Below are 12073 nucleotides of genomic sequence, written 5' to 3'. Positions count from 1 at the left end.
TCTTTCCCACAATTAAGGACAATACCGTACAAAAAATATTATGGTGGGGACTAATAAAGCTTTAGATGGGTGCTTGTCTAAGGTAAAATAACACAGTTCAGTGGAAACATAAAAAAATGCAAGATAAACCATATGAAGTATGTTTAATGCCTCAAAATTAAGGTTATTTTCTTTTCACCTTCTGCTGTTTTATAACCGTAGTAGGAACTCTACCACTCAAACGATCTTTTAGAAATGTAGTTTGATCACTTCTCAAAATTTCTGGACATAAAGTTGAGAAACAGTATTACTGTGGTCAAATAACGTCGGCATTTACATCATCAAGTCAGCCCATTATTTTTTGTGTTTTTACATTGTAGGTTGAACCAGGAGCTTGTGATCAGAGTTTTGGTATTCATGTCGCTGAGTTTGCAAACTTCCCTGAAAGTGTTGTCGCCCTAGCTAGAGAAAAGGCAGCAGAGTTGGAAGATTTTTCTCCCTCTGCGATATCCTTAATTGACTCTACGGAAGAGGTACAGCATTTTTTTGTGGCATGTTCATATGGCATGGACATGTTATTTCTCTGAATAAACATTGATAAGGAAATAAGTCAAAATTTTGGTCTTGCTGAGTAGCCTGTTTTATTTGGACATGGAAATTAATTTTCTTTCTATTTGTTTGTCTTAATTCAACTATTAGTTATACACATCTCGTCAGTTTTTGAAAGGACTACGTGCTTTCTGAGTTACAATAGCTTTTGTTTTGTCTGATTCCAGTAGCACCTATTGTAGCAGATTTCTCTCTTAAATTCCTAAAATATGTAGTTGTTTCAGCAATTTCTTGGCATGCAAGGAACCGGCAGCTTGATTTTCCATCTAACTACGATGGTTGAAGCACTTGTTTCTACTTTAGAAAACTTCAATAAATAAAATAGTGTAACCTTATCATAGAGGGCGCATGTCACTTGCACACTCGGTTTAATTCTTTGTATTCAGGTCTCATGGGATGTCACTTTTTATGCGTGCCTTCACTCTTTGCTAAGCTGCTTCTCTTTTATCTTTTCCCATATTGTTTCAGTATTTTAATGTTAATACATCAGAAACAGTTGTCTGACTTGTCTGAATTTGAATAATAACAGTAGCTTCTCTGCAAAATTTTACTTAGTTTTGATAAAATTCTCACCATTTTAAAGAAACTTACGTCATGTGAATGAATTATTACAATTTTCAGGAAGGTTCTAAACGTAAGAGAGAATTTGAACCTGATGATGTGTCTCAAGGGGCTGCAAAGGCTCGCCAAATTCTTGAAGCGTTTGTTGCTTTGCCACTAGAAACCATGGACAAAAAGCAAGCTTTGCAAGAAGTTAAGAAGTTGAAAGATAATTTAGAGAAGGATGCACAAAACTGTCATTGGTTGCAGAAATTCTTGTAGTTGAAAAAAAGGGTTTGTTGGTAGGGTGCCCATGCATGTCACGTGACATGAATTTTGAGAGCTCGATGCACACCAATACTACCATATGTCTAATAGGTTGTGATAAAAGTAGAATTGTTTTGTTTTTTTAATGGGCAATTGTTATAGTTAAGTGTTAAAGAGAGATTTGTTGGTAGGAGAGATCTAGCTTTGGAATGACTTCTTCGATGTCCTAACTCATACAGTTGATCTTCTCCATCGTGAACGACATCAAAGTTCAAAGTAGAATTGCGCTGTGGCTTTTTGTGCAGACTGTTGGGGAGATTAAGGTCTTTGGAATATCCCATTCCCAGTCAGATAAGAGATGTATATTCTAATCTAACTTGCTTTTTATTAGTTTTAAATTAAATTGTCTACGAACATGTTGGAAACCTTGTTGTGTTGCATCCTGTGACCCCGTGGAGTGGACAATCTATATAACTGCTATTGACAAGTTTTTATAATACTTTCCTATGTTGTCCAGAACATAGAAATTATAAACTTTTACCTTAATGTGTTAAATTTCATGGTTGAAAAAAACTATACGTAATAGATGTAAAATAGTTTTACATTGTGAATTTATTATTTTGTCTTATCACTTTACTTTTGTATGTTTATTTTGGAAATATTATAGTATTCCTGTGATAGATGTTAATGTAATTGTTTTACATAGATAGAATGATTATTAAACTCATAATTTTAAACTAATCGAATAAATAAAGAAGGAATTATTAATATATAGTTTGCGTGTGCGTGTGGATAGAGAGCACCAGTTTGTTGTACCGACGGCTTTCATTTTCATTTTTGAGGACGACAAAAGGAAAAAAATAAAAAAAGAAAGTGGGTGGTCCTTCTATCCTCAAATTATACGAAAATATAATAAATATCAAAACCAGAAACAGATTTTTGCTGTTAGTTAACTGCCATGCCCAGCCCAAGTCAGGACTTTGAACCAAGACGAAAACAGTAGTACTAGTACCACTGACCCAAGGAGTAAATGCATTTTATTTTGGCAAATACCATATTAAAATAGTAAATATATAAAATTATTACTTTTCAGAAAGATCAAATTACAGGTTTGGTAGTTTACACTTCCCAGTAGCTTTTACTTAATAATATATATTTTACAAATCAATTAACAGTTTATAGCATATAAATTATTATATTTTTACAAAAATTTAAAATCATATAATTTATCATTGAAAAATGTCAAACTTTATGTTTTAAGTGTTTATATTAATTAACAAATAATATTTATATCTCTCAATAGCATATTAAATAATTGTATATTTATTTAAAAGTTTATAGACATAATATATATGATATAAATTTTTAAAGTAACAAGAATTTTATAAAGATATAGTGTTAAATATATTTTTAGTCTCTATAAAATTCCAACATTTCAATTTTAGTATTTGTAAAATAAAAAATACAATTTTAGACTTTACAAAGTTATCTAGCAAACAATTTTTATTCTTGTTGAAATAAAATATATTTAATTATTCATTCACTTTAATAATGTTGAATGATTTTTTGCAAATATGTTTGGAATATTATAAAATTTCTTTCATGAAAATTTAAATTTTTTTAAGTTTGAATACATTAAATATGAATTTTTCAAACATAAAATACTAAAAATAAAAGTAACTAAAATATAAACTTAGAAATTGAATTTTAATCTCGTTTTATTGCAAAGAAATTTTTCATATTGTTGTACATATATTTGAAAAAATTCTCTGAAAATTGTACATTCGCTTAACAAGATATACTAAAATTATATGCATAGTCATTTTATAAGAATTAAAAATTATATTTTTATTTTATAAAAATTAAAAAATTGAAATTTTATATATATAAAAAAACATATTTAATTCAATATATAGTATAAAAATAAAAAGTGGTTGAGCCGTGTAATACTAAACAAATTTACATCACTATAATTTAATCTCTGCTTTATTTTTATATATCATACCACTTAATGACAACTTTATTAATATGATATTTTAGTAAATAAAACTTATTTTAACATAAAAATTGATATACTCAATAGATTTTTAGAAGTGTACACAAACAAATGAATGTCAACACAGCTATCTGAGAAATGAACCTTAGATCATAAAATCAAAAGCAAATTGTTTTGTAATTTCTATCAATATTTGTTTTTCAAACATAATTAATTGTATGCTCAAAATTTTTAACCAACAAACAAATTAAATATCCATGACTAAAAATGGAAAAAGACGTGAAAGAAATTACCATAAAACAAGAAATATGAGAGAAAAAATTTATTGTTTTTAAGGTTTGAAACATGAAATCGTACTTTAAAAATATTTGGAATAAAAAATGTCTTTTTATTTAGTTTAAGAGATATTTTTTTTAAAGAAATAGATGAAAAGGAGATGAAATATATTTTGAGAGTAAAAAGATGGTAATATTAAAAAAGTGTTAGGAGTTTTGAAAAATATCAATAAATAGGAGAGGAAATAAGTACGTGTGATAATATAATTCGTCATTGTCTAGAGTTTGACGAAAAAAATTTGTTTATTACGAATTTTCTTAAAAATTAAAACAGGATTTTGAAGTGTGATATTCATTGAATCTGTTTGATTAGTACATTATTATTAATTTTAGATTTTTATATACATGTGTTTATTTACTTATTTTAATGCTTTTATGTATTATAAATTTTAATTTTTTTTCTAAAAAAATATAATTTTAATTCTTTTATTATATTAATTATAATAAAAATAAATTTATTATCATATTAATTTGTTAATTTATTTATAAAAGTGTATATCATTCACCACTTGAGTGGTGTAGCTGGAAGGTTATACCTTATAATTTAACATATAAAAGGTATTATATCAAACTTAAACTTATCATTTGTAAAATATATCAGACTTAAAGTAAAATATATTTTTAAAAAATTATTTTTAATAAAAGACAATTACTTATATGATTAATAGTAAAAAAATGAGTAATGTCCATTTTAATTTTGAATTTAGACCGGTACATTGTTTTCTTAAAAGATGTCCATTTTATTAATTACTGTTTTTATTTTTATTTTTTCTAATTTAACTCAAGATATTTTTGAAATAGAAAATGAGAGATGAGAACAAAATGACAAGAAAGAAAATAGATGATAGTTTTAAAAAGTGTGAGGAGTACTACAAAATGTGAAAAACAGAGATAACAACGAATGTAATGTTTTTTTTATTAGTTGACAACTACTTATTTATCTTCAAATAAATTGATAATTAAACCATAAAATTTAAATTTTCAATGGTATATTGTAATTTTAATTCTCAATTTTTTTTCTTTTTTTATGTAATCATATTTGAGATACTCAAACACTAAATATTAATAATTCTTTTAATAAAGATTCAAAGAGAAGTTTATTATAGTCTCAGAGGCTAACTTCTTCTACTTACATTCAATTATATTAATAAATTATATTTCTTTTAATCCATGTATTTATGATATGTTATATAGTATGGTCTTATTTATCATAGATTTAAAAAAATGATTTTGATATTTTATAATTTTTATATATATACATATATATATATATTTTTTTAATGTTTATTTGTTATAGTAAAGATATTCTATAATTCTGAGATGTGGTTATTAAAATTAACAAAAGCATCCTATATGAGTTAACTCAGAAGAAGAAGAAGAAGAAGCGGCATAGGAGTTAAGTTGACGTGGATTATAATTGAGTCTACCTAATTTCAATTCATCCATCTTTCTTCTATTAAGCTTTGAAACTTGAAACCACTTTCCAAACACTCTCATCTCTCTACTCCAACTCCAACTCAAGGGTATTTTCTTTTTCTTTTTTATTTTTATTAATATTATTAGTATTAAATTAAACTCCTTGACTATGACTCTGACATGTTCTTTTCTTTTACTTTCCTCTTTCAGAACAACCACCCTCTTCTTCTTATTATTATGTAAATGTAACAGAAGAAGAAGAAGAAGAAGAAGAAGAAATTGAAAAGAAGCCATGTCTTTTGTTTTCTTCTGTTAACAACAATCAATCTCTCACTTCCTCTTTTGGATTCTTTCCTTATTACCAAAATATCTCTTTTCTTTCCTTTCGATTTCGGATTGGGCTTTTGCTCTTATTCAATTAATTATTTCAAAGGAACACACTTTCTCAACAACATGAGCTGGAGCAGGCTCTTGAAATCTGCGCAAGCACTCTCTGCACACACTTTTCTCTTGTGTTTTACCCTTTTGCTCCTTCTCAAGCTCGATCATCACCTTAATTGCTCTTGGTGGTTAGTTTTCTTCTTTTTTTCTTTATTGCTTTCTGGGGTTTCGTTTTTACTTCAATTCGATGCACGATTTTGATTCAAGTTTTGGTTTTTATGGTTTTATTGAACCTTTTATTTTTCGGATTCTTAATTTTCCTTTGCTGCTACTGTATTTGTTTCCCAGTTTTAATTGTTGCTCCTGTTTATTTATTTTATTTATATCTAACTTTGGAGGATAGGGGTTGATGATGTTATCCAAATGAGTGTGTTTCTTTTCATCTGTGGAAGAAAAAGAATAAAAGGGTTTTGTTAATGGTTGACATCACATGCAATGCCTGATATGTTTCTGTTCTAGTGTGAGCAATTAACTCAATCAGCATGCATATGTTTATCACCCCTTTCACTGGATTCATTGTGGTTCTGTTATCTGTGATCCCCAAATTTGCATGGTCCAATTTTCCAGTAACCAATTTCTTTTGTATTAACTGGGTATCATAATCATCTGACTCAGCTAGGACCCCATGAGTGGCAAATTTCTCCCTCAAATGTTTTATTGCTGCTGCATTTCTAGGGTTCGCACTCGAGACATCTGGTTAAGCTATAAGAGACCTCCACAATGTTGATCCTAATATGAATTGTTTTTTAAAAAAGTGTTTTTGTTGTGGGAAATGCTTGTAAATCTATGTTGCGTGATATTGGTTGGGTATCGGGTACGGGGATATTTATATAGCAAGAAATATGGAAATAATATTTACATAGTGGGAAAGGAAAAGAATCCACAAGGTAATAAGGAAAATATCAACATTATCAATAGAAGGAATGAGAAAACCTAATGTTTCTTACTACTACAAGACAACTCTCTTTAATTTATCAGACTACGGGTACAGATTAGTACGTTCCGTAACAGTACGCACAAGTACTCAAACTGAGTACCCAATCTTCTATTTTTTGAAAAGTATTTTTAGTACACACATGATGCATACCCACGAGTACCGATTACATGTATAGCTTAAGTTTTAGTGCAAAGTTCTAGCTGGCAATGTCTGTGGTTGTTTCACCCAGAGGTTGTTCAAATTAAATGTAAAAGGATTCCTGAAAAAAAAAAAGTGCAGTTGATTGTGTTGTCTAAACTTTGTTATAGAAATTGTATGATAGTAAATATGTGTGGCAAGTTGCTGTGTGTATTGGATTCTGAGAAGATGACGATTACAAATCATTGACTTCAACTTTAATATACAGGATAATATTTTCACCTCTTTGGATGTTCCATGGCATTGTGGCTCGAGGAAGGTTTTCATTACCTGCGCCATCAGCTCCACGTAATCGACATGTATGCCGATGTTATTCTTAACTGAAATTTTGACACAGTTTCTGTTTTGAGCTTTTTTTCTTCTTATTGTGGATATTGGACCATTTGACTTCAGAATCATTAATTTTTGTTTTGTTCTTTAACTAACATGGATAAAACATCAAAATTAGCTTTTTGAATCCATATTTTATCTTTGTTTTATATAAATTACCATTATCAAGTGTATTTTCTATGTTGTGACAGTGGGCGCCGTGCCATGCCGTTGTTGCAACACCATTGCTTATTGCTTTCGAATTGCTTCTTTGTATATACCTTGAGAGCTTATATGGTACTTCTCTACTCCATGCCTTTGTCCTTTCATAATTAAGAATTTTCAATTACTTTAATTGATTCACTACGTATTTCAGTTGTCTTTGCGTGGTTTATTTCACAAGGAATATTAAGTTGGTATGATTTGTTCATCTAGTTAAATTGATGCTCACAAATTTCTACTATATAACTGTGAGCATTTTGCCATATCCCTGTGTCTGTTAAATGAAAGGCTTTTGTCACTAAAGAATATTTGACTTTCTATAATGACAATTACGCCAGATTTCTAATTATACCGATGCTTTTTTTCTTGCGCAGTTAGTGGCTTTGCAGCAGTAGATCTGAAGATTGTGTTCCTTCCTTTACTAACATTTGAAATCATTATTCTCATTGACAATTTCAGGTAACTTCTTTACCATAGCTCCCGCAAACCTTAATTTCTTCTTGTCTTTTTTCTTTCTCTACTTGAAAATGTTCATATCTCAATAATTGAGTTTGTTATGGTACGTTTTGTTTATGAAGAGACATATGTGGAGCCCTTCGGTATGATTCATTGGTGTGGACTCACATGTATTGATTATTTCTCATTCATTTGTTTTTAGTCAACCAATGTTTATTATCTGTGCAGAATGTGTAGAGCTCTAATGCCTGGGGATGAAGAAAGTATGAGTGATGAAGCAATATGGGAAACTCTTCCTGTAAGGCTTTATATGAATAATTTGTAAACAAAGATAGTCACAAAGTGCAGTGTTTTCTTTTAATGAATGTCCTAAATATAGCTTATTTTCCAGTCTCTGTTGGGTTCTCTAATATGGCTTACTAATTAAAACAGAACAAATAAAGCATAGTAATGCTGGTTTTTCGGCCATACCGGGGTTTGAGCTTTGATATTGCTCTAGCTATCAAGTGTGTTTCCAACATTCTGTTGTCCTTCTGTCTGTCTATAATAGATATAGCCATGCATAATTTTACGTGAATGAAATCAAGATTCAAAACATATCTTATTTAAATCCTTTTAGTCTTTTGATTTTCATGCTCTCATTTTATTCTATATTGATATTTAATGGAAGCCATTCTACCTCGCAATTGCTGCTTGAGTCAATTCAAAATTTTGTGATGCGTGGTATGTTTATCAGTTTATGCTGTTATGTTATTGGCTTGCGAGTTTTCTTATTGTAATGTTCAATATTGAAATTGTTGAAGCTTGGTTTCACTGAATTCTTTTCATTCTGTTTTTTGTAGCACTTTTGGGTTGCCATCTCCATGGTGTTTTTCATTGCGGCTACAGTCTTCACACTCCTAAAACTTAGTGGTAAATCCTTTTCTTCTACTCTTCAATTTTTAATCTCATGATAATAATGTTGTGATCTTGTGAACCCTTGTGGGGTATTGTCTTACACTGCTCCTGAAAAGGGAAAACAAATATGAAGTCCTTGGCATTTAATTTGACCCTTTTTAAATTTGTGATAACATCTAAATGATGAGTAATTCATTACCTTTGTATAGCAATTGATATATTTTTATACTCGTAGTTACAAAGTTCATGTTTTTATAAGTACGGCTTTGTTTTTCTTGTCTGGCACAGGTAGTGTAGCTGCGCTGGGTTGGTGGGACTTATTTATTAACTTCACGTAGGTTTTTTTGTCTTAAGCTCTGAAATGTAATTTGATAATTAGCTGTGTTTATTACATTGCTGATTTGAAATTTTTATATATGGTTTCTATAACTTGCTGTTTTGCAGTATTGCCGAGTTCTTTTCTTTTCTTGTATGTACAAAGTGGTCCAATCCTGTGATTCATAGAAATTCCGGAGAACCCAGTTCTTCTTCAACTACAGTTAGGTATCTTGACTGGAACAATGGTTTACTAGTATCTTCCGAAGAAGATCAACGTCGGGCGAGAATGTGTAGCCTGCAAGACATAGGAGGTCATTTCTTGAAAGTACCAGTTATTGTATTCCAGGTTCTTCTTTGCATGCATTTAGAGGTATGCAATGCTGACGCTTGACGCTTCGTTTGTTATAGATTATAAAATAAGTTATTTTGATATTCAATAATTTAAAGATTATTTTTTTAGAGAGTTTTGAAAAAAAAGTTGAGTTTGTCTATCATAATGCAAATCATTTGAAAAAAAAAATCATCTATAAAAATGATTTTCGAGAGACATTGCTAAAGCGGTTTATCATCTGAAGCAATTTTTAAACTATTTTCAGATTCTCATTTTTTCGAAGGCGATATTTTTGTTTAGAAAAAAAAAGTGATTTTTTAATGAAAAAAAACTGTAACAAACAGGATTTCGTGCTTAACCAACTTCTGAAATTCATATTGTATTTGGAAATCTGAGCTGTTTGCATTTCAGGGAACACCTGCTTCTGCTGCACATATACCTCTTCCAGTTCTTTTCTCTCCCCTTTTCGTACTGCAAGGTGCTGGTTTGCTGTTATCTGTATCTAAATTTGTGGAGAAACTCGTGCTTCTTCTGCGAAGTGGAGCTGGTGGAGGACTTTATTTTAGATTTTCTTCTAGAGCTCATGATTGCTTGGGGTTCTTGCACCATGGTTCAAGGTAATAAATCTTCTTTTATTGTTATTATTCATTACAAGGGAATACCTTAGGTTAGAAATACGTTGCTTGGTCTGATCTTAATTTTTCATTCTGTTTCGGCAGCCTTTACTCTGTTATGACTCGATTCCGAGCTCCTTTGTCCACTTTATGACTAAGTTAAACATGAGTCGTATATGTTGTGAGAGACATAAAACTTCTGTCCCCATCTGTTTCTCAAATCAAATAAATCTTTCATTACTATATATTGGGATCATATTTTTTGAAAATATGCTCTGGCCGGTTTGGTGCACAAACTTAAAAATAATATCTCTAAACCTCAAGGAAGTAAACTGATTTTTTTTCACGATTACTTTTACCACTTTTATGGTTGGAGATGAAAAATCCAATGTTTAAAAGGTCAGAGTTTTCAAAAAATGAAGCAGCAAACTTGTTGAATTACCATATGCATGTAATTTGCTGCACTAAATCTGATCTGACAATTCATGGAGTCAGATTATTAGGTTGGTGGTCAATTGATGAAGGGAGTCGGGAGGAACAGGCACGCTTGTACCATGAGGGAGCATCTGGGTAAGCATCGTTTCATTTAAGAGTTTCGTGAGCATACACTACTGTCAGTGTAAACAGTTTTACATTGACATCCAATGAGAAATCATAATTTTTCCATGTTATACCACTAATTTCAAAATATCCTTACAAAGTGGAGTGATGTGGCAAAATAGTGGATTTTTATTGGATGTCACTAGGGCTTGTTACGGCTACGTCAAGACATCATTTTTGTCCCTTTGATACAAGCAAGTTTGATAAATTATTTTCAATTTTTTGATATTTGTTCACCTAGCAGTTGATTCTAATTCTCTTCGAACACTGCACAGGTATAATACGTTCAGTGGTTACCCTCCTGAGATTGTTAAGAAAATGCCTAAAAGGGATCTTGCTGAGGAGGTAATGACAGTTCCTACAACATATATATCAGTTCATTATGACAGCCTCTATGGTTGAAATAATCTGCATAAGTTTAGTTCATTATACTCATCTGTTCAATATTAGTCCAAAAAATTCTCATTGAGCCACAACTCTCTGATTTTTCCATCAATGACATGCTTAAAATTTTGTAATGTCAGGTGTGGAGACTCCAGGCAGCTCTTGGCGAGCAGACAGAAATTACAAAATACAGCCAACAGGAATATGAAAGACTTAAAAATGTAAAAATTCCTAACTTCTACAGGTGCTTTTTAGTCATTAGTTTGTTATGTAATTTCCAAAGTCTCTTATATGATGTGTGAATAAACCATCCACATCGACAAGGGACAACACTATTTAAGATGCTAGCATGATAAATGGTACTCCCTATGTCTCCAAATACGGCAAAATTTTTTTACTAATTTTTGCTTATATCAACTTATATGTTTCATATCTTGTTTGTCTCAGGAGAAAGTGTTGTGCCGAATTTGTTTTGAGGGAGAGATTAGCGTCGTACTGCTCCCATGTAGGCATCGCGTCCTTTGCAGGTAAGATTAGGATTAAAAAATATGCGACGGTCAGTGATACAACTTGTTACATTGCATTCATATCTTGTCCTTAAGCTAATTTATTTGTATGGATAAACTGTGCAGCATGTGCTCGGAGAAGTGTAAGAAGTGCCCAATTTGCCGCGACTCTATTGCAGAGCGCTTGCCTGTATATGACGTCTAGGTGTTAACTTGACCAACTTTTTTGTACACAAGACCATAGAAGAAAGTGACTATAGGAAAGTGAAAAAATGTTATATAACAGTTTTTGTTGTCACATAAATTCAGTGCCAACTTTTACATTGTATAATACACAACAACTAAGGGGTAGGAAGAATAGAGCACCTAGTTGGTACCTTGGATTTTGAATTTGGTGTTGCTTTGCTTTTACTAATTTGTATATATAATAGATATTTAGAGGCTTTATAAATTATTACAATCAATGTAATGAATTGTAGTCTACTTACTCTCTTTTTTTCTCATGTTTAATTTGTATATACTAAAAGTGTAATTTTTTTTTATACATGCATCCAATCACTCCATGTAAGTTTTATTGGAAATATTTTAGGAATTAGCGTAAGAAAGTTACACTATAGTGTGATTTGATTAGATGTACGTGTAAAAGAAATATACTATCAGTACATATAAATTAATCTCTTTTTTCTCCAAGTGGGAGAATTAATTGGATGGTTATCTG

General features: G+C 30.6%; 2 protein-coding genes across 2 annotated transcripts in view; both read left to right on the top strand.

Annotated features, from left to right (window-relative positions):
• The window catches only part of LOC101505823 (DNA mismatch repair protein MSH2), a 10467-nt gene extending 8532 nt beyond the window's left edge, over positions 1–1935 (top strand). Inside the window, exons 12-13 of the mRNA XM_004508516.4 lie at positions 360–512; positions 1210–1935. Of these exons, the coding sequence (XP_004508573.1) occupies positions 360–512; positions 1210–1410 (354 nt within the window). The 3' untranslated portion in view covers positions 1411–1935. The remainder of the gene's footprint in view (positions 1–359; positions 513–1209) is intronic.
• A 3154-nt stretch (positions 1936–5089) lies between these two features.
• LOC101505485 (uncharacterized) lies at positions 5090–11897 on the top strand. The gene is made up of 15 exons (XM_004508515.4): positions 5090–5249; positions 5353–5711; positions 6927–7017; positions 7240–7324; positions 7624–7708; positions 7934–8003; positions 8548–8617; positions 8891–8936; positions 9047–9290; positions 9663–9868; positions 10361–10435; positions 10741–10810; positions 10990–11070; positions 11297–11376; positions 11482–11897. The coding sequence occupies exons 2-15, from the start codon at positions 5596–5598 to the stop codon at positions 11558–11560; spliced, it is 1398 nt and encodes a 465-aa protein (XP_004508572.1). The 5' UTR covers positions 5090–5249; positions 5353–5595; the 3' UTR covers positions 11561–11897.
• The last annotated feature ends 176 nt before the right edge of the window (positions 11898–12073 follow it).

Source organism: Cicer arietinum, chromosome 7 (genome assembly GCF_000331145.2).
Source record: "Cicer arietinum cultivar CDC Frontier isolate Library 1 chromosome 7, Cicar.CDCFrontier_v2.0, whole genome shotgun sequence".
Lineage (NCBI taxonomy): Eukaryota > Viridiplantae > Streptophyta > Magnoliopsida > Fabales > Fabaceae > Cicer > Cicer arietinum.
The sequence above is the reverse complement of the archived record's forward strand: the minus strand, read 5'-3'. Positions and strand labels throughout refer to the sequence as shown.